The 24,392-nt window shown below is 38.7% G+C and overlaps 2 protein-coding genes and 1 non-coding gene across 3 annotated transcripts; 1 reads left to right on the plus strand and 2 right to left on the minus strand.

The window, feature by feature from the left end:
- Nucleotides 1-6,759: 6,759 nt before the first annotated feature.
- On the minus strand, nucleotides 6,760-6,831 carry TRNAH-GUG (transfer RNA histidin (anticodon GUG)). The gene has a single exon. It is a non-coding gene; the product is annotated as a tRNA-His (tRNA).
- Nucleotides 6,832-6,890: 59 nt separating this feature from the next.
- Nucleotides 6,891-12,983, plus strand: OVA1 (methionyl-tRNA synthetase / methionine-tRNA ligase / MetRS (cpMetRS)). Its single transcript, XM_078975459.1, has 12 exons — nucleotides 6,891-7,337; nucleotides 7,605-7,748; nucleotides 7,844-7,993; nucleotides 8,075-8,242; nucleotides 8,310-8,434; nucleotides 8,516-8,609; nucleotides 10,552-10,650; nucleotides 10,758-10,938; nucleotides 11,653-11,768; nucleotides 12,029-12,184; nucleotides 12,254-12,382; nucleotides 12,531-12,983. The coding sequence occupies exons 1-12, from the start codon at nucleotides 6,987-6,989 to the stop codon at nucleotides 12,717-12,719; spliced, it is 1,902 nt and encodes a 633-aa protein (XP_078831585.1). The 5' UTR covers nucleotides 6,891-6,986; the 3' UTR covers nucleotides 12,720-12,983.
- On the minus strand, nucleotides 12,915-14,183 carry LOC145017428 (F-box protein At1g30790-like). Its single transcript, XM_078975460.1, has one exon. It carries the CDS (start codon nucleotides 14,127-14,129, stop codon nucleotides 12,972-12,974), a length of 1,158 nt encoding a protein of 385 aa, XP_078831586.1. The 5' UTR covers nucleotides 14,130-14,183; the 3' UTR covers nucleotides 12,915-12,971.
- Between the last annotated feature and the right edge of the window lie 10,209 nt (nucleotides 14,184-24,392).

Here is a 24,392-nt window from a genome sequence, read left to right on the forward strand (position 1 = left end):
AGTGAATACCTTGAGGAAGAAGGTAGTGAACTTGGTCAAAGTTCAGTAGCAACACCGGAAAGGCTCAGAGTGGACTAGGGAGCCTGAGTCTGAGATGCGTGAGCACTATCCTGATCTGTTTTATAAGGTTGAATTCGAGGGTGAAGTCTGATTCTAGTAAGTGGAATTATAACATCCGGTTTTCAGGTATTTACATTTTTGGTCCTTGTGGCAAGATTTATTGCATTTTAGTTTGTACACTGGGCATACGTGAGGTATGCGCAGCGTACCTGATCGAGACTTGGAACGCGAGACTCTCCCTAGTACTGTAACACCCCATTCTTGGTATGCAATTATTTAAATCATTCAAGTATTTAGTTGAGCTACTCGACGATTTGGTAGCCCTAACTCGTCGACTAGGTGGCAGAAAGAACGCGGGATTTAAAGAGTCTACTCGGCGAGTCCAAGCATGGATTCGACGAGTAGGTTTGCCTAAGGGAAACCCTATTTTCAGGGTTTTGCACCCTATTTAAACATCTTAAACCCCCATTTGCGCCTCCCTTATCAGCCTCCATGTCCTCCAGAAACCCTAGTTCGTTAAAGAGCCTCTTCCTTGAGTTTTTGAGTGTGTTTTGTACCATTGAAGGTAGTTGCAAGAGCTTGGAGCTATCAAGCTTGGGGAAAGAGAACAAGAACCAGGAACACACTCATCTTTGGTAGCTTTATGAGGTAAAAAGCTTTTTGCTTGGTGATCTATAGCTTAGATCTCCTTGTATGTTGATTTTTGGGTCTCTTGACCCTTTTGATAAGGATGAATTAGTTTCTTGGGTTGTATGCAGAGCAACCCCTTTTTCCTATATTATTTAGCCTCTAGGGTCAAAAAAGGAGTATTGAATCCATTTTCATCCAAGCCATGGTCATATTTATGGAAGTAGATTACTATAACTTGAGTTTGGGTCCATATGAGGTGTGCGAAGCCATCAAGTCTCCAACTTTATAGAAATGGACCTTGGAAACGACATAGATATGTAATTTGGAGCTGTATAAGTGTGAAACCAGTTATCTAAGTTAGATCTGCAAGGGACTCGACGAGTTCATAAGGGAACTCGGTGAGTCCGATGAAGAAACCCTGATGATGTTCATAGGACTCGACGAGTTGATTAAGGAACTCGGCGGGTAGTATGATTTTTTCCCTTTTTCTGATTATGCTAGGACTCGGCGAGTTTGAGGACGACTCGATGAGTCAGTTCGTTTCGTCGCAACGATGGTTAGTTTGGGAACTCGACGAGTCATAGGGTGACTCGGCGAGTCGAGTCACGATTTTAGAGTTCTGAGTTCTAGGACTCGGCGAGTCACAAAGCTGACTCGAAGAGTCACAAAGTTGACTCGGCGAGTTTGGTCAACTTGGAGGGTTGACTTTGACCAAGGGTAAAATGGTCATTTTACCCTAAGATTAGTTATCAGTTTTTAACTAAGTGTTCTTATGAAATTTATAGCCGGAGAGTCGCCGGAGTAGCAGACAGGGATCCCTCACCCAACTTTTCAGCAGTCAGTCATATGAGGTGAGTCTTCCTTCAGTAGGAACGGGTCTAAGGAGCCAATGCAAACCAGTTTAAGTATTTTTAGTATGTCGGGGTGAATCTAATGTCGGGATTAGCTCGGTGCAGTTTATATGTTTTCGGACTTGGGTCCGATGTCGAGACGGTCCCGAGAAGTAGTTATGAATGCTTGATGTCTTTGTGATTCATGCATGTTACTTGTTATGTGTTATGTGTTCCAGGCTTCAGTCTGATGCAGGGGAAAGCTCGATGTATGCCTATTTATATGTTGTATGTTATATGTTCCGGGCTTCGGCCCGATGCCGGGAAAGCCCGATGCAGTATATGTGATTATGTTATATGTTTATGTTATGTTGCATATGTGTTGGGGAAATCCCGATATCGGGGCAAGGCTGATGTCGGGGTGAGCCCGATACCGGACAGGAGTCCGATGCCGGGTAAGCCGATGTCCGGATTCATCCTGATGCAGTTGGGAGTAGTCCCAGAGTTATGTGATTTGTTATATGTATTTGTATGGTATGTGGTAGCATGGGGGAGCTCACTAAGCTTCATGCTTACAATTTCAGTTTTGGTTTAAGGTACTTCCGGTAGCAAGGGGAAGAGCTCGAGATGATCGCATGACACACACCATAGTATTCAACCTGAGATTGTTTTAGACTCTGATACCTTATCATTTTTTTTTGGATACAATATTTTATGATATTTTGAGACATATGACACTCGGTTTTCTTATCAATTATGGGTGATTATAGTTTTTATAATAATTTACAAATGAAAATTTTGGGTCGTATTTTAGGGATGTTTCAAGTATGTTGGGCGTACATGTGGTACGTTGGGTGTACTAGCTCAGACCTTAAACCCTAAATTTTAGGGTCTGTCCCCTATTTAAACAACCTTATACCTTCCTTGGACCTTCTAGAAACAGCCTCCACTCCTTCCAAAGCCTATTCTCGAGTCTCAACCTTATGTGTGAAGATTTTAAAGCTTTTGGTGATTTTGGTGCTTTCTTGTTGAAGAAGAAAGCCATTAAAGAAGGTGGTGTTGCATACAAGCTTGTGGATCCAGAAACTACATCACATTGTGCATCTTTTGAAGGTATAAAGTCCATACCTTGCTATTGTTCTTTCTAGATCTCACTAGTGGGTTAATTTGAGTTATTTGTCCCAAAGGTTGGACCTTTGTGAATATGGAATACCCCAGAACGTATTGGTTGTCCTTTTTGGTGTTTTAGAGTGCCTTGATTCATATAAATGGTTGCTTGATCGTTTGCTTTAGCTCATGCATGAGTTAAGTGACTTTGAATGTTGTAAAAGTTAAGGTTTTGTGTTTTAATCCCTATCTAGCCGTGTAAAGGTTTAAAGTCAATGACTTTATAGGCTAAGACATTCTATAGTGGTTAGATCTGAAGTTGGAATAAGTGTCTTGGAGTTTTGGGACTAGGCAAAGTACGCTTAGGGATAACAATAGGTACGGGTATGCCGGGTGATGCATGTAAATAGCTACACCTAGTTTTAATATTTACAACCTAACTACCTTAACTAACTAAATTTTACCTAGGCAGTGTACCTAGTCAAATTATAGAATAGTCGGGTAAGTCGGGTGTCGATCATAGGCAATGGTTTTAACTTATCAATTTATTTACTACTAAATTAACCTAGTTTTAACAAAGCAAGGGGTTTTATCTAATTTTGCAAGTTTAGATGAAATTAATTCTTTAACACAAACTCAATAAAGAAACAAACACTTCTGTTAGTTCGAATCCACTTTCACTCAATGGGTGATAAATTAGCTATGACAATTACTGTTGGTACCAATTAATAAAGTACTAGCGATTTAATTCCAAATTTACTATTATTCAATTAATTCATGTAAATCAATGCATACTCACACATTAGTTAACACGAAATTAATTATTTAATGGATTGGGCTATGTAGTTTGATTTACTAACACACAATTATATTCATAATTTGTATTCTCTAGCACAACCTAATTCAATTATTCAATTGCTTAACTAAGATTGGTTTGATCCTAGCTCTAATAATTTAATGCTCACTAAATTACCAGATATTCTAATTCATGCATATTAATAATCACTATACACATAATAAGAACTACAAGCAATTAAATATCAAATCAAACATGCTAAGTAAAATCAATCAACACAAGTTTTTACCAACAAGTAAAATCAAATCTAAAATATCAAATCCATGAGTTCCAACTTCATCTAGCTAACAGAAGAAACTAGATTTAGCTGGACATTCTAGCAACTAAGCAAAAAAAATCCATAATCAAGAACATGTTTAAATATACCAATCTATGAATCAAATTATGAACTTCTTCTTCCTTAGTGTTGAAAACCAATTCCAAACTTTTCCTTCTTTCGAAAGTCGTCTCCAGGAACCCTCTAAAGCAACAAAAAGTCTTTAAAATCGTAATGATCTTGGGTTTATATAATTTTCTCGAAATTAGTATTTCACGTCGTGACTTAGGAAGAATCCTTATCGGGTAAGGATTTTACTTTGCGAACACTAATCTTCTGGAAGATTCGAGTCCACATCGTGGCTTTCTATTTCACGTCGTGAGTAGAGCTAAATACGTGGGTTTCTTCTACTTTTGCACTCCAAGTCTCCAAAGTTCCATGTTTTGTCACTTTTAGTCCCTTTCTTTCGGAAATGCTTCAATTTGGCTGCAAGATATAATTTAAGCTTATAAGTACCAATATTCTATGCAAATAACCAAATTATTAGTAAAAATGTAAATAAATATTGCGTAAAAATATGTATAAGTATGGCAATATCACCGAGCTCCGTGTTCCCCGTCCCCATACCCACATCCACATCCCTATCCCCATACCGACCCCATCCCTATTGGGGATTAAAAATATGTCCCCATCCCCATCCCCATCCCCAATGGGAATCGGGGATTTTTTTCCCATTACAAAGTTTTGAACTTTTATGAAAAATAACACATAATTATATATTAACCAACAAAACAAAAACTAATTGAATTAATATAAAACAGTATAATCACCGAATGTCTTCAAACATGAGAAATAACATTCAACTTTAAAGAGTAAACCATTTTTTTTTTGTAAAAAAAGGCATAAAAAGTCTTCCCAAAATTACACGTTTGATTGTTAAAAAGCCTTACTTTGTTTACTGAACTTTTATTTATGCATTATTTAAAATAAAAACATTAATAATACTATATATATATATATATATATATATATATATATATATATATATATATATATATATATATATATATATATATATATATATATATATATATATATATATATATATATATATATATATATATATCGGGTACCCATCGGGGCCAGTTTCGGGTACCACGTAGAACCATACCCATCCTCACTTTTTGAATTTGGGTAATACCTATCCCTGTCATTGTTCCTGGTCAACTCGGGGATTTACCCGGTCAACTCGGGTTAGGGTTTCGGGTGCCCATCGGGTATGAGTTTTTTTTGCAATCTCTAAGTACGTTGGGCGTACTCCTAGCTACGCTCCGCGTAGCCAAGCCCGTCCCCGACTTCATTAATTCAAGACGTACACCCAAGTAAGAAGAGTACGCCCTGCATACGGACCAAGAAGGTTGACTTTTGACTTTTTGGTCAAACATGGAGGGCCTTGGGCCTAGGCGGGGTAAAATGGTCTTTTGCCTCGATTGTGACTTACTTGAGGAACTTGGACTTGTGAATTGTGTTATTGACCTTAATTATTAATTAGGGTTAATTATTGTGTTTATTAGGCGGAGTCTAGTTCCGACAATTCAGGTGAGCGAGGCGAGTCTTCTCACTATACTTACGTGTGTGGTAGATTATGTGTGACCGGTGGGTCTTATCTGTTGTACTGTGACATGTGTTATTGTGCATGTTGTCTTTGTGACTTCTACTGTTATGCTTTTATTGTATGCATGGAGCCGATCTGGGATCAGAGTCATTATGGACTCGAGGTTGATACGGACCCGATGGAGCCAATTTGGGCTCGGGGCCATTATAGGCTCAGGGTTGATATGAACCCGATATAGCCGTGTGTGGCCATCTTTATGTGTTATGTGGTATTTTGGGGAACTCACTAACCTTCATGCTTACAATTTTGATTTTATTGTGTTTCAGGTACTTTTGAGGATCGCGGGAAGGAGAAGGAGTGAATGTACACATTCGCCAGCTGATGAAGTTTTATGTGGATTTTGGGATACTTTGATATTTGGTGTGATGTTTTATATGTGACACCCATGATTTCTCATGACTTGAGTTTATGAACAATGCTTTTAGTAAATTAAAAATGAAATTTTTTTTGGTTGAAATTTGATATGTTACACTGTAGTTCCTGGTTTCTATGCGACTTCATATAATATATTGTGTACCACCGACCCAAATCCCAATTTGACATTTTATTCTACTCATTTCTATCTTCAATTTAATTTTTATTCTCACCAATTCAATTTCTATTCTAAACTTGCATTCTTCTCTTCGCATTCAGTTTTTTATCTTCAATTTGTTAGATGCTTTTGGAAAGAATCGCAACACTTCAGGAGCAAATGAAAGTGAGACCATTTTGGTACTTTGAAATGTTCCTGTGTTGTTGTTTTTTAAGTTAAACTTAATCCCTTGTATTTTCAATTTTGGTTTGTAAAATCTAAAGACTAAATAGTTTTGAATATATTTTATTAATTTGGTTACACGAAACTATACCATATGTTGCACCGTATCAATTCGTATTAAAATGAAGCTACACCTCTCCATACTCGATACGTCTATTTTAGCGAATTGTGAATCCGATCCACATTCCTTAAACGTAGCGACCAACGAATTATGTAACTATGAAAAACACACATTCGTTCTTGAGTTTATTTATTTTTTAAACGAGAATCTTTTTTATTAAGGTTTTTTTAAGGAAACAAAAAAATGAAAGACAATAAAGTGTGTTTTTGAGTTTTATTTATGAACAAAAAATAAAAAGATAAAATTCTCCATACTCAATACGTCTACTTTAGCGAATCGTGAACCCGATCTACATTCTTTAAACGGAGCTACCAACGAATTAGGTAACTATGAAAAACACATTCGTTCTTGAGTTTATTTATTTTTTAAACGAGAATCTTTTTTATTAAGGTTTTTTTAAAGAAACAAAAAAATAAAAGACAATAAAGTGTGATTTTGAGTTCCATTTAACAAAAAAAAAAAAAAAAATGTGTGGCTGCTGGGATTCGAGCCCAGGTCTCCACGGCCACAACGTGGAATTCTTACCACTAAACTACAGCCACATTATGAAAGTCATTTCCATATAACATCTTTCATAGTAAGTTACTGGTCTGAAAACGCCGATACTATCCCCAAAACTAAACCCCGCCCTATCCCCCAAACTCAAAGCTCCATACAAACACCATTCAGTGCTTAAACACCCAGGCGAAGAGTGGATATGGCGGCAAGGGTGCAACACTCCCTTCAATTTCAGAGAAACAGCATAACCGCCTTCTTCTTCTCCTCCTCCTCATCATCGTCTTTTTCGAATTCCATCAACAAAACCCAAATCAACTTCCGTTCAAAATGGTTCTCACCTTCTTCTTCGTCTTCTTCTTCCAAAAGATCAGGAGCCGCTTTATACTGCACTTGCAGTAGCAATTCAGATTCTACAGATTCAAATTCATCACCCATGGTAGCAAAAGAAGACCCCTTTATCTTGACGACTCCTCTTTATTACGTCAATGCTCCTCCTCACATGGGCAGCGCCTACTCCACCATCGCCGCCGATGCTATTGCTCGATTTCAGGTCCGACATTTATTAACAACTTCTAGGATATCGCATCTGCTTGGTTACTTTTGTAATTTGTTTGTAAATTCATGTAACAAATTTTGTTATCATATACCTCTCCAATCAAATTTGTTGTTGAGTCATTTCAATTTTGTCTTACAAGAGTTATCTCCTCAAAATTCCAAAGCTTTTTAAAACCCTAAAATGCAATACCGTTATGAAATGGCTTAGTTGCGTCAATCTGAGATTTTGATTTCTAAAATTTGTTTGTAATCTTTATCTCAGAGGCTTACAGGAAAGAAGGTTATATTCATCACGGGCACAGATGAGCATGGAGAGAAAATAGCAACTGCCGCCGCTGCAGGTGGCTCAACCCCAAACGACCACTGTGATGCAATTTCACAATCCTACAGAGCGCTTTGGAAAGATGTATGTAAAATCGTGTTACTGATAAATCTTATATGCTACTAATATATTCTTCAATGTTCATTCATTAAGCTTCGCTTTCTTACATTGAATTTCAGTTAGATATATCTTATGACAAATTCATTCGCACTACTGATCCTAAACATGAAGCTATTGTGGAAGAATTCTATTCAAAGGTTCTTGAAAATGGTGATATCTATCGAGCTGATTATGAAGGACTATACTGTGTCAATTGTGAGGAGTATAAGGTAAATTACTAGATATATCAACAAAATTCGAAAAGGGTAGACATTTTTTTTCTTGAGATCATTGCTTTGTAACATCTACAGGATGAGAAAGAATTGCTGGAAAATAATTGCTGTCCAATGCACTTAAAGCCATGTGTCTCAAGGAAAGAGGACAATTACTTTTTTGCCCTTTCAAAGTATCAGAAAAGATTGGAAGATATTTTAGAGCACAATCCAGATTTTGTACAACCAATGTATCGTTTAAATGAGGTGAGACAATATTTAAAATGTTGCAATTTGGACTTCCATTTGAACTCTAATGCATAAACTTGTTTAGGTTCAAAATTGGATGAAAAGTGGGCTTAGAGATTTCTCAATTTCCCGAGCTTCAGTGGATTGGGGTATTAGGGTTCCTAATGACCCAAAGCAAACTATATATGTCTGGTTTGATGCATTGTTAGGGTAAAGTTACCTTTATTTTTTTATCAATTATTAAGCATGATTATCAAAGGTTATTTTTTTTTTAATCTTATCATTATGCAGTTATATATCAGCATTATCAGATGATGAAGAACAACCTAGTTTACAAAGAGCAATATCCTTAGGTTGGCCTGCTTCATTGCACTTGATTGGCAAGGTATGATGGAGCTTTTAGTTTCCAATTTTTTATTTGCTTAATATACTAAATGGAAAATTTGATTTGGTTTAAAACTGTAAATTGTAGCAAAGTATTTGTTATCTTATATATTTGTAGGTTTTGATGCCATTTAAAATTTAGTTAGGATCTCATTCGATGTTTATATGTGCTATTAAGCTGATCTTTGGTTGTGTCTTGTTTGATTCACCAATAATAAGAATATACTTTGCTTTTTATCAATAAATTTACTTTGTTTTACCCTTAGTAGCAATTTACTTACATTTCTTTACCCATAATAGCAACATATTTGAATTATTTACAAATAATAGCAAGGGAAAACTGCAATAAAGTCCTTATATATTGGTCTCATAATCGATTTAGTCCTTATATCTTTTTTTATTCAATTAAGTCCCAAAAATCGGTAATTGTATTTAATTTAATCTTTTTACTTGGTCAACAGGTCATCCAACTTTCAAAAATTACATTTTTGGCCCAGATTTCAATTTTTTTTTACAAATTTGGTCCAAAATTTACATTTTTGCCTAGAATTTAAATTTTAATACAAATTTGGTCTAAAATTTACTCTTTTGGCCCAAATTTTAGAATTTTTGTATGAATTCATCCTATTATACAAAAAAAACATATTTTCACATTAAAATTTTTATATTTTCTATATAAAAGCTTAAAAGAACTACTTATTTTATATATGAAATACTTATTTATAAAAATATGTATTTATTAAGTACATAAATATCTACACATCCGTTTTTATAAAAAAAATGTATACCAACACCTATTTTGTTATAAATATATTTGTATGCAAACACATATTTATAAAAAAAAATTTATACATACATCTATCTCATAGTAAGTGTATACATTTCTTTTGTAAAAACATATTTATATGCACCCAAATAAGTGTTGGCATGCATTTATATATATATATATATATATATATATATATATATATATATATATATATATATATATATATATACACACACACAGACACACACACATGCGTTTACTATGAAATCGGTGTTTGTTTACATTTTTTATAAGTATGTGTGTGTGTGTGTATATATATACACACACACACACACACACAACCACGTTTACTATGAAATATGTTTTTGTATACAAAAAAAGTTTTATATATAGAATATAAGAATCTTTTATATGTTTTTTTTTTGTATAAATATGATTTTATAAAGAAAAAACATATTCAAAACAAAATTTTGAGAAAAAAAGTTGTAAAAAAACTAAAGTTAGGATGAATTCATAACAAAATTCAAAAATTTGGGCCAAAAGGGTAAATTTTGGATCAAATTTGTAATAAAATTTAAAATCTAGGCCAAAAGTGTAAATTTTGGACTAAAGTTGTAATAAATTTTGAAACCTGGGCCAAAAATGTAAATTTTGAAAGTTGGATGACCTGTTGATTGGGTAAAAGGATTAAATTGAATATGATTACCGGTTTTTGGGACTTAATTGAATAAAAAAAATATAAGTACTAAATCGATTATGATGCCAATATGTAGCAATTTTCCCTAATAGCAATATGTAACCGGTAATGGCAATGCACTTACAATTCCTTGCTCATAAATCATAATAACAAGATTAATTTACAGAAATGGTCCCTGTGCTTGTCTGAACAATAAAACTCTCAGTCCAACTTTTGTTTCTTCTAACCATGCGGTCCCTAAGTTTGTCATTTATTACGGAGAAGGTCCTTATGATATTCTTAACCATGTAAAATGACTAAAATACCCTTATGTAATTTCTTTTAACATTATTTCTTCTAACTGCCCGTCCAACAACCATACAACCACAGGGACCATTTCTTTAATTTACTCTAATAACAACCTATGATAAATTCATTATCTTTTTTGGGCACCATTTGCTATGAAATGTACTATATAATATTTATTGTTTTGTGCAGGATATATTGCGCTTTCATGCAGTTTATTGGCCAGCTATGCTGATGTCAGCTGGGTTGAGCCTTCCCAAGACTGTATTTGGGCATGGGTTCCTGACAAAGGTATCTATCTCAATGTTGTCATTTTATAAAGAATATATATTTATTTTAAGATATGATTCACAATTCACAAACATACTTGAAAGATTTGGATTGGTTTTAAATTTTAGGATGGGATGAAGATGGGAAAGTCACTTGGGAACACTCTTGAACCGAATGAATTGGTTCACAGATTCGGGGCTGATGCTGTCAGATATTTTTTTCTGAGGGAAGTTGAATTTGGAAATGATGGGGATTACTCTGAGGAACGTTTCATTAATATTGTCAATGCACATCTTGCCAATACCATTGGTATGTATCTCTCTCTCTCTTGCTAAATCAAAAAACACACTCCTCCACTACAAGTAAACAAGGAAGGTAGAGTATTTATGATCTCAAATAAATCCTATATATTGGAGAGGTGTGGAAAATCTCCAAAAGTTTTTTTTTTTTTTTTTTTTTTTTTACCAAAATAACGCTTACCTTCTAGAACAAACAGAAAAGATACAATTGGCCAATTGGGGCATAATGACAAATAGACTTCAATGAGGTTGTCCCCCCATTACTCCTGTCCCACCTCCACCTGCAGGTAATGGTCTAAATAATTCAAACGGATAATAATAATAATAATAATAATAATAAGCATAAAAGACAATTTTGCCCCCGAAGTCCAAAACAGGTCCATCGCCACTAATTGCTTAGGATGGTAACTGGTTTGTCTTTTCACACCCTCCTTTGATACATCATAAAGGCATGGGGCTACTCTCTCTCTCTCTCTTTTAATATAAATTTGTAGCAAGTCAAAAAGAAAAAACATAAGTATATAACTTACCAAATTTAGGGGATGTTTCTTGTATTTTTTTTCCGCAACGTCTTTGTAATTCAAAAATCAAGATAATATTGATATATAAATATTAAATTTCTTCTCTCTTTTTTTTTTTTTTCAAACTCTAAAATAAACAGATAAATAGATCCCAATGCAACGTTTTCCTTGGGTTTGATTATATTATATGTGATGTTATGTAGGAAATCTTCTTAATCGTACACTTGGACTTTTGAAGAAGAATTGCCAGTCAACTTTGATTGCTGATTCGAGTGTTGCAGCCCAAGGAAATGTCTTCAAGGACAATGTAGAGAAGCTGGTAATGTCCTATTTAGTCATTTAACACGTATACAAAGCATTTGCCAAACACCAAAAAACCAACTTATAAGCTTATTACATTTTGGCCCAAAGTCTTCTAAAAAGAATAAGTAATCCCAATTCCCAAACACCAATTCACCATGAACATACTGGTGACTTAAACTTAGAAACTTCCTAGAAAACTAGGCTTTGCAATATCTTGGTTACCTGATGAGAGACAAAATTCTTTTTATTTATTTATTTATTTATTATTTTCTGTAGGTTGAAAAGGCAAAAATTCAATACCAAAGTCTTTTGCTATCATCAGCTTGTGAGAGTGTTCTAGAGATCGGAAATGCTGGGAATCTTTACATTGATGAACACGCACCATGGTCTCTTTTTAAAAAAGGAGGCACATCTTTTGATTCAGCCGCAAAGGTCTCATAACTTTTCATGAGAAGGATTGAATTTGTACATTTAGAATTCTTATTTGTTCTTGTGGAGCAGGACCTTGTGATTATATTAGAAGCAATGAGAATTATTGCAGTTGCATTGTCACCTGTCGCACCAAATTTATGTCTCCGAATTTATCAGCAACTTGGATACACCACAGAACAATTCAACGCCACCACTTGGGTATTCCCCCTCTCCCATCATTGTGTTTTGCTTGTAATTCTATTTATGGTAAAACTATTTTGAACCAGAGGGTATCCATGTCTTTTATACATACAAATTGCTAGTTGTGCTTGTAAATGTCATTGACTATAAACCTTTTAAAATGCAGAACGACACGCAATGGGGTGGGCTCAAGAGTGGGCAAATCATGGCTCCACCCAATCCCATTTTCGCTAGGATTGAAATCCCGTCAGAATCCGAAGGTGGGGCCCCTGTGGAGAAGAAAGTTTCCAAGAAGAAAGAAAAGTTGCCTCGGACTCAGACTCAGACTCAAACTCAAACTACTGTTGGAGCCTAACCCGATTATCCCAAGGTGGGCCCCTCTGGAGAAAGAAAGTTTTCAAGAAAAAAAGAAAAGTTGCTTCGGACCCGAACTACTGTTGGAGCCTAGACAAAACTATGCTTTCTCTCGACTGTCATGTCATGCATTGTTGAGTTGTACTGTACAAATACAGAATGCAGTTTTCAAATATCATATAGTCTAGAATCTAGATACATGCAACGTAATCATGTTATATTGACTTGTAGGTTATGCAATAAAAGTTGTAAACTAGGTTAAACACTTAATGGTTTCTACATGTTCGTTAACACTGATAACGTTCATGAGAGCGCTACTATAATCGAACTTAAAATCTGTTAGCCCACAAATCTCTATCTTTTTAGCTTCATTCTTCTTCAGATCATACAAGAACACATAGAACGGCTTCGTTAAGCTTCTCTCTGCAAATATCAACTCGCCGGAAAATGTGGTCCCGGCAAATTTGAATCTCCGACGATCGTTTATCTCACTACACATCCCTGGAATCTCCACGCGCTTCTTCAACCATTTGGCGTCTTCCTCGTCCATCAGTACCCACATCGATAGTATGTTGTCTTGGTGGTGAACTATAGCCAAACGCTGATCGAGTTCGATTAGAACAGCTTCTTCTGAATTGGAAATCGCATCATCAGGAATCTGAATGAATCGGAATTCTTCACGATTGACGTCAAACGCGACCATTACAACTTCTTCCGAAGCGGTGACACTTGTGAGAGCCCGGAAGTAGATCTGACCGTTTATGCAGACACTCTCGTTGAAAGGGAAATACGGCGGGCCGTCGGCGATTCTCCGCCACTTGTTGCAACCTGCTCCGACGGTGAATATTTTGTGCTCCATGATCATCTCGTCTTCGTGACATGTGATCCATGTGTCGAGCACCTTGTGTGCATTGGATACCGGGTCAAACCCGAAGGCGTTTCTCCGGTGATGTGTTGACGCCGGAGACAGTGGAGAGATCTCCGCTTTCGTCCATGGAAGCTTATGGAATTTATGAGTGGAAGGATTGCAAACACACATAGCTCCCAGATTGAAGCAGATAAGGCCATTTAGAGACTGTGAGACGAAGGGATGGGCGAATCCAGGGATTGTAAGGATGTGAGTTGGGTTTGGTAGGGATTTGGTTTGGTTTGGCAGAATCTTGACGGAGAAGACGGTGCGTTCGGAGTTAAAGCGGTTGATGAAGGAGAGGACGAGGGTGACAGGAGCTCCGGCGCCGGCGGAGGAGTTGGAGAGGTGGGACTTTGAGAAAGATGGATGGACAATGGTGGAGTTCCATCGGGTAGAGACGGACCGGAATCGGGTCAATGATTTGACGTCGAGTCGTGTGAGTATTTCAGATACTAGTTCATGTGGAATGTATTCGGGTCGGGTGTAATTTTCTTCATCCATGTTTCTCTCTCTCTTCACGTTTCAGTGAATGGGTGGAGGAGAGTCACTGGAGTGTGGTATAAATAGCAAGTTGGGGCCAATTTGGTCAACTTTGAGTGTTTGACTTGGCATTGTTATATCTTAAGTTTTAACTTTTTATCGTTGTAATATGCTAAATATTTAATCAAATAGAAATTTAATTTTAGGATGGACAATGAGATGGACCTTATGCTTATCACATGATTGTAATGACGGTGCGATAATCTACAAGTTGTTTATTTGTTGAGAACCGTGTATGAGTTAATAAATAGAAGAAATTTATTTTTATTAGCTATACTTTTTGGTGTGAAATGCTTTTAAAATAATTAATTGTTTACTATATGTAAAGGCAATAATTTATTTCTTTAGTTAATACGTGACATTATCATAGGACTTTTGTTTTGTAAATAAATCTGTTTTTTCCTTTTTTTTAGGATGTGAGGCATACTCTGTAAATAAATCTGTTTTTCTCCGTTTTTCGTGTTATTATCAAATGAGAAGTACAAGATACAATGAAAGGAGAAGATATAATATATAAACTTAGCTAATTAGAGTTTCCTAGCTAATGGGTCAATATAAAAATCAATACAAAATAAAACCCAAAATCTAGTTAGCTAACACCCCCCTCAAACTCACAATGCAACAACAATAAATATTGAGAGTTTGTCACACGGAAAATAAAATCTGCAAGGTTGAAGGAACATAAGAAAGGGAGATATTGCCCTTCTGGAGATGATGCAGTGTGAAATGACAATCAATCTCAATGTGTTTTGTGCACTCATGAAACATTGAATTCTTGGCAATCATTATCGCACTCTCGTTGTCATATTACAAAGGGGTAGGCTGAGAGATGTGAACGCCCATGTCTGCAAGAAGCCATCTCAACCAAACAATCTCACAAATGGCGATAGCTGTGGCTCAATACTTAGATTATATAGAAGAACGAGAGACAACATCTTGTTTTTTACTCTTCCATGATATCAATGAATCTCGAAGAAAAACACAATACCTAGTAGTGGACTTACGATCACAAATATCACTATCCCAATTAACATCAATATAGGCATGCAACTCAAGAGAGGATATAGATGGAAACACAATGGTGCGAAACTGAGTACCACAAAGATATCACAAAATACGAAGAACGACTCCCCAATGGGCAGTAGAAAGGGGCAGTGACAAACTGGCTAACCACATGAACTGCATAAGCAATATCCAGTCTAGTGACAGTCATGTAAACCAACCTCTCTATAATGGTACGATAAAGGCTTGGATCTGATAGGGGAACACCATCAATTGTAGAATACTTTACATTACTCTTTATAGACGTATCAACTGTCCAATTATCTATGAGTCGTGTGCGTTAAAAGAAGTCTGAAATATACTTCGTTTGAGATAAAAGATAACCCTTTGGAGACTGAGCAGCTTTAGTCCCCAAAAATAACGTAGCAAACCCAAGTCTTTCATAGCAAAACGGTGAGCAAATCACACTTTAAAGACTCTATACTATCATGATCATCACCTACAATAATCATGTCATCGACATATAAGGAAAGAATAATCCGACATGTACTTGTACATCAAACAAATAGAGATGAGTCATGGTTACTTGGCTTAAAACCAAGAGAAGTAATCGCCATAGAAAATTTATCAAACCAAGCACGAGGGGCTTGTTTGAGGCCATATAGTGCATAGTCGGAGCTTTATTAGGGCTAGGGGGCTGTGCCCCCCCCCCCCCCCCCCCCCCCGAATAAATCGTTGAAGCTCCGCCCCTGATATAGTGCCTTCCGAAGTTGACAAACTTCACCTGGTTGGTGAGCAATACTAGGGGGAGGAGATGTATACTTCCTCATGAAGATCACCATTCAAGAACGCATTATTGACATCCATCTGATAAATCTTCCATTGGCGAATGGAAGAAAATGCAATCGACGTGCGAACAATTGTCATTTTTTGCAACAGGAGCAAAAGTCTCCTCATAATCCATACCATACTTTTGTGAGTATCCTTTCACAACAAGTCTGGATTTATAATTCTCAACGGATCCATCAGATTTTTTTTTATTTCATATACCCAACGATAACCAATTATGTGCTTTTCGAGCGGAAGCGAAACTAAATCCCAAGGATGAGTCTGATAAAGAGCTGCAAGTTCCTCGGCCATAGCAGTCTGCCAAAGAGGATCAGATACATCCTCTTTATAGGATGATGGCTCAGAGAGACGATGTACATTAGCAATAAAGAGGTAAATAGTGGTGAGTAAGAAGAATAGATAAAGTCAGGAAGCTTTGTTGACTTCTTATTATGGTAACGCCTCGATGGTGGGGGATCCTGATGATCTGCAGGTAGAAGATCAGCGAAAGGTGGTGGATCAGCAACAAGTGGTGGATCGGTGGTAGGTGGTGGATCAGTTACAGGTGGTGGATTATCAATGTCCATGCTAAATAGATCAATAGTACGAAGCTCCTCTCGGGTTGCATCATATGACTGAACATGAATGCTATATAACGGAATGTGCTCCAAAAAGGTAACATTGCAAGAGACATATAGTTTCTGATTTGATGGATCATAACATCGATAACCTTTCTGACCAATACCGCATCCCAGAAATACATAAATGGTTGATCTTGAAGACAACTTATCTCTCTCTACACGAGGCTTCAAGACAAAACAGGTACACCCAAAAACTCATAATGAAGAATAATTTGGAAGTAGCCCAAAAAACATTTCATAAGGAGATTTCCTTAAAGTGTGCATAGTAGGAATGCGATTAATAATGTAAGTGGCGGTATGGACAACTTCTACCCAAAACATATTGGTAACTTGAGCAAAAAGTAAAGCAAGGATCTTGCAGTTTCTAGGTGATGTCGATGTTTTCTTTCTGCAGCACCATTCTGCTGAGGGGTGTCTGTACAAGATGAATGATGTATAGTGCCATCAAATGCAAATAATTGTTTAAAATCATTGGATGTAAATTCCCCTCCCAAATCACACCAAAAACATTTTATGATAGCAGAGTGTTGATTCTTGACAAGAGCTCTGAAGTCACTATATATGGTGAAAAAGTCACATCTGCCCTTCATAAAGTAAACCTACATGTAGTGAGTGTAATCATCAATGAATGAAACATAATAGTTAGCTCCAGATTTAGAGCTAATCGGAGATGGACCCCACACATCAGAATGCACAATATCAGAGGGAGCAACAACACGAGTAAAGAAGAAAATTTTCCCAGTTTACAACCATAGCAATTAGAAATATCATCAGTTTTCAAATAATCTAACACACTAGTGGAAACCAAAAACTATAAACGAGACACTCACACATGTCCCAAAAGAGAATGCCAAAGATAATAATAAAAAATAAAAAAAAATAAAAAAAATAAAAAAAAAAAGACGATGAAGGATTTAAACGAAAAGACGACAAATCAACACAAGATACAACAACATCAGCAACATGTAGTTGCTCCAAAACATAGAGTTCCCCAAGTTTACGGCCTATCCCAATCACCCTCCGATACCAAATATCTTGTACACAGCAAAATGAATAAAAAAAAAAAGAAGATCCAACAACCAAACTTACACAAATGATTGGCCAAAGCAAGATTCAAATCAAGTGTGGGAATGTAATAGACATCTTTTAAAGATATATAAGGAATGACAATATAACTAACACCCTCTACTAACATAGGTGTAGCACTAGTAGACATAACAGAGACATGTGTACGAGATGATAATGAAGCAAAATATGACATACATGGTGACATGTGATGAGATGCACCAGAATCCAATATCCACAAGGATGAAGGAATACCTAAAGTGTTGGATGAAGACAGACCTGAATGAGACATGGAAGTTGACATGGCAGTTGGATTGGTAGCAATCAACTATCATAACTGCTCAACAACATGGGGATCCAAGGCTGGTGGTGGTGTAAAATCTATCTCATTCTCCACTGAAGGTGCAACAACAATGTACCATGGTGGCCTAAAAGATGGAAACGAGGGACGTGACAGAGACTATAACATCCCAAAAATACAAATAAAAATTTCTTTTTAAATGAATTCAATTCATAACAAACTGGTATCAAAATAGTCAAAAGAGTATAACTGTATCATGTTATCAGAGTACAAATTCCCAAAATCACTAAGTGTGGAAAAACATAGAGTAATGCAATGTGATCAAGCCGGACCCTTACCCTTCTAAATGGAAGTACCTGAAACATAAACTGAAAACTGTAAGCACAAAGATTAGTGAGTTCCCCCAAAATTACCACATACTAAAAAACATACTGCCAATCATATCTGGATGCTTGCCTACCCCTTCGGTCTATTTCAATCGGATACCGCCAAGCACATTTGGGTGCTTGCTTACCCCTTTGGTTTATTTCAACCGAATACTATCAACCATATCCGGGTGCTTTCAATCCCCTTCGGTCTATTTCAACCGCATACCGGGTCTATTTCACCCCTACTACTACCACATAATATCATAAAAGAAATCACAAAGTCATCAAGCAAGTACATGCATAATTGATAATTGTTACAAAGACAATCATCACACTACAACATCAACTAGTGGGTCGGCCTTTGTGCCTTCGACCTACGGATACTACGAAGGATGACGCACCTCAAACTCTGGGTATCAAATCGCACAATGATGACTCGTGAACTCCTCTCCCTATCGCACAAACATAAAATCATAATCAGAAATTTGGTCACATTCTAACCCGAAAGTCCAAAACCCTAATTCTCGACTTAAGGCAAAAAGGCTCCTTTATGTTTTCCTTATTGGGCCTCCTTTCCTCCAAGGCCTAAAACCATAAAAGAAAAACCCATAAAGGCATCCAAGCCCACTATAGGGCCTCTAAGGCCCAATATGGCCCAAGAACACCTAACTTGGCCTAAGGCCTAAAAATGACCTGCTACAATCAGGCAGGCCCGAGGCCCAACTTACTCAAGTCCAAAGCCCAACACCAAAGGAGCCCAAAAATCTTCTAAGCCCACTGACTATATATGCATGTCGCACTTGGCTAGTACGCTCAATGTATGCTGGTGTTGATAAGGAGTCGAGGCGCTGACCCAGTATGCGTAGCGTACACTGGAGTACGCATGACATATTGGTCTGCCAACCCATACTCACTTACATATCTTAATCCATTAAGACCTAACATCCCAAACTTAGATCCAGGTCCCTAATAACGTCTTAATCCATAAAGTTGCAAACTTTATGCTTTTACATGCAAGGATGGGGCCCAAATCATGAATCAAGTCCATAAGCACACTTAGATGGTCTCTAACACTTGCATGGTTGTGGCTTAACCATCAAGATCTAATTTTTATGATTAAAAGTACCTCTAATAGTCCAAAAGGACGGCTCATATGGTCTGAAATTTCTCACACTCCAAGAATCCAAACTATGGGACCAAAAGATACCATTTTCTACCATAAACCTAAACTCTAAAAATACCACGACCATAATAGTTCCTACTCGGCGAGTTGATGCTTCCAACTCGTCGAGTTTCCCTCTCAAAATGAATAAAATAATTTAAATGTCATACCTGGGAGTCGGGATGTTACACTTGCGAATCCCAAAAAGCTCCTGATATCCGAGGGAGATTTCAGAACCTTCCACTGCATAACCGCCTCGATTTTGGCCAGATCGAAAAAAATCCCATCCTTGTTAACGAGATGTCCAAGGAACTGAACATCTCGCAACCAAAACTCACATTTTGAGAACTTGGCATAAAGCCACTCTCATCTTAAAACTCCCAATAGCTCATAGAGATGCTCCTCGTGCTGCTCTCCGGTCTTGAAGTACACAAAGATGTCATCGATAAACACAATAACCGAGAGATCGAGAATCAGTCTGCATACTTGATTCATCTGGTCCGTAAATACTACTGGCACGTTGGTGAGCCCAAAAGGCATCACCACAAACTCATAATTTCCGTAACGAGTCCGGAAAACGTGGTCTTCTCCACGTCCTCCTCCCTAACCATGACCTGATGGTAGCTGAACGTCAGGTCTATCTTGGAGAATCAAGATGCTCACTGTAACTGATCGAAGAGATCATCTATCTGTGGGAGGGGTAATGATTCTTCACCGTCAGCTTGTTCAGTTCCTGATAGTCAATGCACATCCGGTGTGAACCATCCTTCTTCCTAACGAAGAGACTCGATGTTCCCCATGGAGAACTGCTCGGATGGATGAACTGCTTGCCCAATAGTTCCTGTAACTGAGATGACTTCTTTTGCATCTCAGGTGGTGGCAATCGGTACAACACATTGGCGATAGGGGCCGTACGTGACACTAGGTCGATCCTGAACTGGACATACCTCTCAGGAGGCACTCCAGGTAACTCCTTCGGAAACATGTCAGTAAACTCTCTAACCACCGGAACCTCGAAAACCGAGACCTGATCCCTGATCCATGTATCCATCACGTATACCAAATAACCCTCACACCCGTGCTGAATATACTGCCAAGCCTTGGCGGCTGAGAAAAACCTTGAACCCAACCTGGTGCCCTCACCATAGATAACTAGTTCTCCCTCACTTGGGGTTTGAACTACCACTCGCTGACCCTTGAAGTCGATCATGGCATCGTAGCGACTCAACAAGTCCATACCCACAAGCACACATACATCCTTTTTGGGGATCAAAATCAAGTCTATTGGGAAGGATACGTCGAAGATCTCCAGAACACAACCCCGATAGATTGAAGAAGCAGAAATCCCGTGTTCGTTGGCGATAAAGACTCGCAATGAACACTCAAACTCTCTCGTAGGAAAACCAAACTCCCTACTGAATGATCGAGAAACAAATGACCGACTCGCACTGGAGTCAAATAATACCAATGCAGGTAAGGATTTCACTAAAAACATACCTAACATATGTAATGTCCCAAAAATCTGTACCAAAAATTTTTCTTTAAATCATTATAAAAGCAATATTCATAAAAACATATCATAAGTCATAACATAAATTCAGAGTATTAATTCCAAAACATATTTCATTATCATAGTAAAACATCCTAGGATGACTAATCAATGGTGTGTGCCATGCGATCACCCCAAGCTCTTCCCTCCACTACCGGAAGTACCTGAAACCAAAACTGAAAACCGTAAGCACGAAGCTTAGTGAGTTCCCCAACCTACCACATACCCTGCACAAACACATACAAAATATACTAGGCCACGCCCGCTATTTCGGGCCTCACCCCTACCTCGGGCCCCGCCGCTCCAGGCCTCGCCTGGCTTCGAGCCCCGCTCGGATACAAATCTGTTTCTTTTAGGCCCCGCCCGCTAACCACATATAGTACAAAATAGCATATAACATATAACTGAACATACCCTACTACATTCTTGTCCTTAGGCCTCGCATGTCTTGGGCCTCGCCCCTGTCCTGTCACTAGTGAGTCATGGAACCCCGTCCAAGCTTCTACGGTAAGTGAGATACGGGCCCACACCCCACACTCACTCCATGCCGATCTTGGACCTCGCCCGTGCTCTGCTACTAATGAGATATGGAACACCGTCCATACTATGCTATTGGTGAGATACAGGACGTCGCCCACACTCACCTTCCTACCAGGCACATACATGCATCACACAGACAACAAGTATACTCTATCATGCAAACCATTCCTTGGGCACCCGCCTGACATCGGACCTTGGTCCGGAATATCATACTAGCAAATAATATCTAGGGCTAACCCCCGGGTCTTCCTACTCATAACTTCATGGGTCGGCATTGTGGCTGTAGACCCATTCACACAAAGTGAGACTCACATGCACTGCTGAACTTGCTGATAACCCTCTTGTTCCTGACCGACAATTCTCTGAACCGCTTCTCCACTAGCTCCCCGAGCTACCAATATCAATACATATATCACTTAGTTACAAACTGAACTCTAGAAGCCAAACTAAGTCAACTCTGGTCAAATTCAGTCTTTCTGGCTGACTCTACTCACCGAGTTTGTCCTTTGACTCGTTGAGTACAAATAATCAGAACCCTCATAATGCGACCCAACTCGCCGAGTCACCCCAAGACTCATCGAGTTCAACGATCTCTAAGTCCCATCCTGTGCAACTCACTGGGTCACCATTTAACTCACTGATCTGAGCCTTAACCAGAAGGGGTTAGTGTTTCGCAACCTGACTCGCCGAGTCTAAGAACAGACCCGCGGAGTCCATGAAAATCTTCAATAGACTCTCCGAGTTGTTCTTCCAAATCGCCGAGTCCATGCCCATCTTCATCCAACTCGCCAAGTCCACCCATGTGACTCGTCGAGTCGCTTCAGTTCTTAATCCATACAGTGGCTTTTCGAGCCATGTAGGGGCTCCAACTCATAGATCCACCCTTCCCAAGTCTATTCCTCACGTAAAGTTTCAAACTTTACGTGAAACCAAAGAGATATGGGCTTAAAACACTCTAGGGCTAGGGTTTGGGGAAAACATGCTTAACCAACACACCAAAAACTGATACTTTATGGATTTCTAGGCCAAGACACACCTAGATCTGATAGTAGCAACCTCAGATCTGGACTTCAAACTCAAAAAGGCTCCTTATCATACCAAAATGGCCCCAAAACATCATCCATGAGAAGATCTAGAAGCAACAAAGGCAAAGTGACAGATTGTTACCTGCAAACTGATGCTCACAACAAAAGGGTTGGATCCTCCAGCTCCTTAGTGGTCAAATCCTCCAAACCTTCCTCTTGCAAAAGCCCCAACCCTACTTCCTTCCTTCTCTCACTTAACTATGGTTTGGAATCATGTATAGCAGCTTCTGGATGACAAGGGGGGCTAAGGAGAAGACTTAAGGTCCTTTAAATAGGGTGCAAACCCGTGGATTAGGGCTTTCCTCGATCAGACCAGACTCGCCGAGTCTACTTTCCGACTAGTCGAGTGGGTCACTTATTCCATAACCCGGATCCCACTCCGATTAGTCGAGTTCACCTATGGACTCGACGAGTTGACCCCCTTGACTTAGGGTTTTCGTTTCCTTTCTTAGTCTTTCTGATTCTGGGTGTTACAATTCTCCCCCACTTAAACTAAACTTCATCCTCTAAGTTTCTCTACGGCCAAATGCCCTGCAATCTGCTTTCAACACTCTGCTTGGTAGACCTAACAGCCGTTGACTACCTTCGCTGGCCTTCCACCCAGTCATTCTGACTAACATTAATCCTTGTGGATAATATTCTCAGGTCAACCCTAACCCTGACCATTCTGGAAACACAACTTACTCAACTAACAAACCTTCTGCTACTCCCCGAGTACTTATGCTAGACACCCTAGGGGTTCACCCCCTTTTCCTTGTGCGTTTTCTAGCCTCCCCAAGGTAACGTTCCATAACCAACTACTTCCTCTGTCACTGTGAAGGTCCTATCCTTCACCATCTCCATTACTCCCGCTACTTCCAGTACGGGTCATTACCGCCAGTATCCACTGGACACTTCTCACTACTATAACTTAGTGTTGAGCACCCCTCGATCAACTAACTATATTCCATTATAGTCTGCTTACCATCACTGCCGCTGACTAAAAATTTTCTGCTATCCCTTATCCGCTTTCCGGATTAACCGAGACCACCCTGGTCCCTAATGATCTATCACTACCTGGATTACCGGCTCCCACCGGTCGCTAGCCCCAACACAAACTTCTAGTCGCTCCTAGCGACTTCCGAGGAAACTTAGGCTGCCTAATACTGCCCCCTCTACTCTGCCACTCTGGCACTACAAGTCTTGGGATCCTCGATCCCCCCTAACTCGACCTTAAGGTCCTTACCAGGTCCCACCTGTGCTACTAAAATTCACGGGCCTTGCTTATGGGTCTCACCCGACTATACTACCAAGCAACCCTACTCTCAGGTCTTACCTATACTGCTACTCTCATACGGGCCTCATCTACGGGTCTCACCCAACTACATCCTGGAGCGGCCTCTCCCAAGTTCTCACCTCTCTAGGGCTATGCAGGCAAGCTCCGTACTATTCTCATCCACTACTCATTCCTGATTCCTACCTGGATAACTAGGAGATCAGGGCCTCGCCCCAACTCCACTAACTAGGAGATACAGGCCTCCGCCCACACTCCGCTAACTAGGCTGCTAGGGAATGCTACGGCTACCCCGTAGTCTTACAACACTTTCCATACTTACAGACTGCTAGTGAATACTATGGCTACCCCGTAGTCTTACAACACTTTCCACCTCTGGCTCGCTGACGCAAAATGCTGTGGCTTTCCCG

This window comes from Lactuca saligna, chromosome 9 (genome assembly GCF_052625555.1).
Source record: "Lactuca saligna cultivar CGN05327 chromosome 9, ASM5262555v1, whole genome shotgun sequence".
NCBI lineage: Eukaryota > Viridiplantae > Streptophyta > Magnoliopsida > Asterales > Asteraceae > Lactuca > Lactuca saligna.